This window comes from Anoplophora glabripennis, unplaced genomic scaffold (assembly GCF_000390285.2).
Source record: "Anoplophora glabripennis isolate ALB-LARVAE unplaced genomic scaffold, Agla_2.0 scaffold70, whole genome shotgun sequence".
Lineage (NCBI taxonomy): Eukaryota > Metazoa > Arthropoda > Insecta > Coleoptera > Cerambycidae > Anoplophora > Anoplophora glabripennis.
The window spans coordinates 1001747-1007937 of record NW_019416247.1 but is presented as its reverse complement, the minus strand read 5'-3'; the positions used below and the strand labels follow the sequence as shown (position 1 = coordinate 1007937).

Here is a 6191-nt window from a genome sequence, read left to right as displayed (position 1 = left end):
AAATATTTCAGTCAACACTAATTATCGAAAGTTAAGGGCTCTCAAGTAGGTTTAGCGTCGTCCTTCGGAGAAATTTAGCAATATTTTTTAACAAGTTCATTAGACTGTCGGGGCCATGAGTTGAGCATCTGGTATAAAGAAAAAAAATCAATATTTCAAATAACTCGAAATGCGAAATGCATTCCAAAGAACGTAGAAATTCCAAGAATAAGTTATTAGAAGTTGTTAGAAAAATAATAATAGCTCAAATAGCTGTTTTTAGGCGGATTTTCCAAGCTATAAGAATAGATTAAATGAGATTGACTAATCCGTCCCGTATTGCTACACGGAGTCACTAGAGGAAGGCTAGGGTTGTACGCGGGAGCGCAAATGGCTCCATCTGTCGTGCGGACTCCCAACTGTGCCATTCAAATGGCTACAGTAAGAAGTGACCTGCTAACTGCAGGTACTTTGTTGCACGACTGCCACCCATAGAGGGCGTAACACGATGTTTGAATTGTCAGTGTTGCGAGAAACAACTACTCCGAGAGCTATATGCCCCTACCGGCATTGAATTATACTCGCAACACCTAGTGCAACAGCTAGGATCGTTTGTCAGTTTAACCTACCAGGCACAGACCGGTTACAGACCAGGCTAGAGTTACTCGTAAGTCCAGTTAGTCACAGAATTATTTATATAAATGTGAATTCAGTCCATTAGATAACTATTAACATGGCATAGTTATGCCAAAGTGTCCCGATATTCAGGGTTCCCGCTAGTAAGATAAGAACATAAACGTCTGGACCCAAGAAATGGGCGTGTCGAAGCGAGGTGTCGAATTCAGGAGAGATCTCCGAAAAAACAGGCAGTTTTTCCTTGGGTTCGGGATTGAGCAGTCTACTTAGTTTTAGAGTCTCGGGTTAATTTAATAATGGATAAAGTCATTCCAAATTTTGTTATGGATCGCGCATTACCTGAATCTCGGTACACTGTCGCGTGTCAATAAATTAATTAATAATGTTGTTCGAGCCCATTGTGTCGTTATTTTGTTTGTTTGTTTGTTTTGTTTTTATTGTTATTAAAACCTTTCCTGGAAGTTTTGGTGTTTCTTTCTTGTTATTCCAACTTAAGTGTCACCCTATACAACCAACCACTGGATTACCTTGTACATGAGCGACATACGGTAAGTGTCTGGTATACAACATTTCTAAGTTCCCACGTATTAACTAAAGTGTAATGATAATTATAAACTGCCTTTCAAGAATTAAATAGTAGACTCTTTTACAAGCTAATATCGTTATGATACTGGTCATAACGGTACATAGATAAATGAAGAAATAACCCCCAGGTTACAAGATTACGAAATAGGAGCTGAGAGAACTATGGATTATGAAGAAAAATTGAATATTTTTTTTGGTATTGCCTGTGGTTAAAGTTTGGTTGATCTAAACTGAAACTCTTAGAACCGTGAGGAAAATGAGTTTTACTCTAATATAGTTCTATATAAAAGGACCGCCCTGTATATAAATACATGATAATCTTCCCAAAGACATTATTCCACAAATCATTTCCAGTATGCGGGGGTGACGTCTCGCACATACTAAAGACCAACCAGACTTTTGCATCTAAGTTGCGTGCTGTATATTCATGAGAATAGGCCGGCGCACATTTTTCCCAACGACCGTGTACCAAACACCTCGTTCCCCGCCATCTAAGCACATCCGGCGCTGCGAATAGGAGTTTTCACTCCACCTGACTGACTATTCACCTGTTCGCCGTTTAGCTGATACGGTCGCGGTTGGCGCTGGGTACCTGTCAAAAGCCGCACAGAGGATCGCAGCGGGCTTTGGCGGTAAACTCGATTCGAATTTGTTCGTCCGTCTGTCGGTGATCACGTTGTGTCGCTTCATCTGTCTGTTTTGGTGGTTTCCGGATTCTTTTTTTGGCCGATCCAGTTGGCCGTTTCGGTGGCCGGAGAGATCTGTACCATGCCAGTGGGAATCGTCTTCAACTTAGCTAGGTAAATGGTTTTCAAATGACACCGTAGTTTTAGAAGATACATGGTTTAGTTTTAATTCACCGATTTATTCGAGACACATTTTTTTTGTTCATATTTTTATACACATTCATATAACATTTTACCCTAATTATCGATTTTACTTTTCTTTCGATTTTTTCGATTTTTTTCGATTTTCGATCTTTCGATTTTACTTTTAGAAAAAAAAATGGTAAAGTTACAGGAAATTTTGTTGCAACATTACAGAATATACGAAAGAACAAACAAATGACTTGCGTTTCGAAGACATAAAACGAACTTTTATTTTTCTACATGTATATTTGTATATTTGTCGCTTATTAGAATCCTCTCCTTTTTCTGATTCCAGTGATGTATACATGTCATATATTTGCTTCGACAGTTTGTACAATATTTTTGTTTAATTACTGACCTTCTAGAATTAATGAAATCAAGATTGCTATGGAACCAGTGTGTACATATTACGCTTTCCGCTATTAAATTTACTAATCAGATCTTTAAATGTTTTATTATGAAAAAATACTATTCCATAAGCAGTGTATTATAATAACCTCATCATGTTCTAAGCAAAGGGCATTTTTTAAATAAATTTTTCATATGGGGGATATCAAGTTCTTTCTGTGGGCGATTATGTGAAATAAAGAGAGATCTAATAATTTGTACGATCTAAGGGAGAAAATATTGAAGAAAGTTAATGCAACAAGGTTGGTAAGAGGCGTTAAAAAAATTTCATAAAATACGTTTATATATTGTGTCCTTTGTCTAGAAAAATAATGAAGATATCATAAAACAACTTCTATAATAAGATATATCATTTTAATAGATAATTTAAAGATTTGTTTAGTAAAAACAACGGAAAACACACCCACGCAGTGGTTTCATGGCAATCTTGACTAAGTATATGCAGGATCAGTAAATAAATTAAAATATTGAGCAAACTATCAAAGCAAATACATATATACTAGCATAATATATGGTTGTAATCAGAAAAAAGAGGGATCCAAAAAATAACAAACATACAGTGTGGTCCATTTAAATAAACAAAAATTGACTATCGTCGAAATTCTTTTTGTTTTGCTTTAAAATAGCAAGATAATTCTCTAAAACCTTTATCTATACCATTTTTTCTTAGACAGAAAGGTAAAAAAAATAGTAACATATGTGAATTTTTTAAAGAGTGAAGGAAAAATTGAATACATTTTTAAAAAACACTGTATTCAAATATGGTGTTCTTAAGATTTGAGGATAACTCAAGAGAGAGCAAGTGATATCAAAACAAGCATGTCACTTTAAAGCTTTATCGTATGAAGTATGTAATAGAGTATTTTTTTTTAAATTGATACAACTGTTATAGGTAACAAACTGCATTTATGAAAAGAAAATCATCAGCATTCTGAATCTCTGAAAAGCTTAAATGACTGAGGAGAAAATTTATCAATGACATCAAAACTTGTATATAATCAGATTTTCTTGACAAAGATCAATAGAAAAACCCATAACCTGAAAATCTATAACCTCAAAACTCATAAATCTAAAATCCCAATAAACTGCAAACACAAAATGACTAAAACTACAAGCTAAACTCAAACCTCAATTTTGGATAGTTTTAACTTCATAATTCTACACCTCCATCACTTCATTTTGTGTTTGCAGTTTACTGGGATTTGAGATTGATGAGCTTTGAGGTTATAAATTTTCAGGTTATGGGTTTTAGAGTTATAGGTTATCGATCTCAAGGTTATTGAGTTATGAAAGTATAGAGTTATATGCTTTAATGGTTGATATTGTTGGGTTTTATAGTTACAAGCAGTTTTTTGAGGTTAGAAAAAAACGCTGACGTGATGGGGCCAAACAGATTTTGGATTCGGTTTCAGCGACCCAAAAAACATATTGGTCTGGTTTGGTATTTTGTGGGCCTGCGTTATTATTAATTTTGCCCTCAATGAGGTCCATTTAAAATTTTTATATTATTTCGTAAATGTAGTTTCTTACTAATAATATTTAACAATATACCATACGTACGAAAAATTGTTATATAGGTAGTAAAACAATAATAAAAAACTAATTTTAAAAGTCCATCATCTAGTGATCAAGACTGATATGACAAAATTTACATGAATTAATGACATTGTTATAAACTTAGGTACCTGGTTATTTCCGTTTTTTTTACTTTAAGTTCTGGGACAGCCTGTATAGGTATATAAATTATCCACCTCAATATCCAACGATGCCCAAATTTGGAAATTTTTAAAGTTTTAATATTTTATTATTTAATACACTGCAATTTAGAGAAGTTTTTTTTTAAAGATGACATTAATATATTTGAACAGGAGTTTGTACTGTAACTTTTATGCCTAAGGCCCAGTACTAATAAGGATTTAATCCACAGCCTACTTAACTCTTGAATTATTTAATGTTTCATCAACTAAAGACCGTTTTTTTCTGTCACTTTCTTGCAAATACATATATTTTATGAAACAGATATAGATTTAATTGGCAAATGAATTTATTAGTTGGAAAAACCGGCTCTAAGGCTTTTTCATACACAGCTAGTGCATAAAATATACGTATAATATAACAAGTTATTTACCAGAAAACAACAAATAGGTATAATAAACGTAAAAAATTAAGTTATTGCATGAACTCGTTGAATAAAACAATTACTTAAGGTCCTTGACAAAATTTTAAAATCACAAAATAAAGGAATTGTAATTGCCTTTTTATTATTTTCACACTTTTTTAAATGTAATTTAATCTTCACTATCTTGTCCAATGCTCAAATTTCTATTTTGAATCATAACAATCTAAAACCGCAAGACATCCTATAGATGTACAAGATTTCAAAAATTAAACGTAAAAGTTAACGAGAACATACGTTATAGACGAATCAATTGGTAAACTACACAATATATTACCATCAAGACAAGCTTTGAAAACACAACATTTCAATATGATATTTCCCCAACATCTTAAAAACTATCGCCTTATTTTCGAAACTAATTTTTCGCAAGTGTTTAAGAAATTAAATTACTACAATAATTATTTGCTTCAAGAATAAATTTAAGCGGAAAAACTGTCACTATCTCCGATATATCAGCTAAGATCTTGACCTCATTGACTATTATTTATTTGATAAGTGATACAATAATCCTATACCACATAAAAGTTAGAAGAATGAAATATCTCATGTTTTATCGAATTCATACCCACATATAGTCTATTAACCTCGAGATAATGGTATGCACTTCCTTAATTTTAAGTCATCTTTTATGCCGTACCATTACCATAGGTACTTTTCATATGCATATAAGGTTATTTACCTATTATAATTTAATAGGACAATATAATAACAATAACAAAGAAAATATAGCTTTCCTTTACAAAGCACATGCCTTATGCTCAATAATCCGAATATTGATTGTTCTAATTGTGAGGTAAATAAACAACCAAGGCGTCTTTATGTCAGTATAGTTTGTTGACGTTTTGACGGTTAAATATTGAACGATTCCCTGCTACAACTTATTGCGTCAAAATGAGAGAACAAAAGTTTATATTTAACTCGCGTATCTTGTGATTGAAATATGTTTGGCCGTAGATCAGTGAGAGGTTTTGTAAGAAGATTGTTTTCACTTAATTGCTGTTCTGGTGGTTACCAAATGAGGTGAGAGATTTTGAAACATTATTGATAATTTTTTCTTAATTGTGCGTAGTAATTAACAGAACAAAAGTGAGATACACATATTCATAATTAATTGTATAGATAGGGCTACAATACTTTTAGCTTCAGTTGGCTACTTGTCAGGTTTTGACAAAAACATAAACTTTTTGTAGGAAGGTGTTTGTTCAGTAGCACCAAATTTATTTGGTCTCAAGGTAAAACTTTTTACAAGCTTTTGTTAACTACTTACCGCACAGATATTGACAATAAAAAGCTTCTAACCTAAAGCACTTATACAGGGTAGCCCATCGAAAACGTACCTTAAGGCATTACAGGGTAGTAAAGAACTTTTCGGCAAAATCCAAAGACAGGTCAAATTTGTTTCTGAGGGGGACAACTTTTGGCTCAAAAAGCATACCAAAATCTTCAACCCCCTAAGTGGTGGTGCTATCCCCTAAATTTTTTCAAATGGGAATGGTGGTCAAGTGGGAGGTCATTAGAAAGGGCTTTTAATTCTC

The 6191-nt window shown here is 33.1% G+C and overlaps 1 protein-coding gene across 1 annotated transcript in view; it reads left to right on the top strand.

Annotated features, from left to right (window-relative positions):
- The first annotated feature begins 1761 nt into the window (after positions 1-1761).
- Positions 1762-6191, top strand: part of LOC108903687 (TNF receptor-associated factor 4) — a 109018-nt gene continuing 104588 nt past the window's right edge. Inside the window, exon 1 of the mRNA XM_018705943.2 lies at positions 1762-2000. Coding sequence (XP_018561459.1) covers positions 1969-2000 — 32 coding nt within the window. The 5' untranslated portion in view covers positions 1762-1968. The remainder of the gene's footprint in view (positions 2001-6191) is intronic.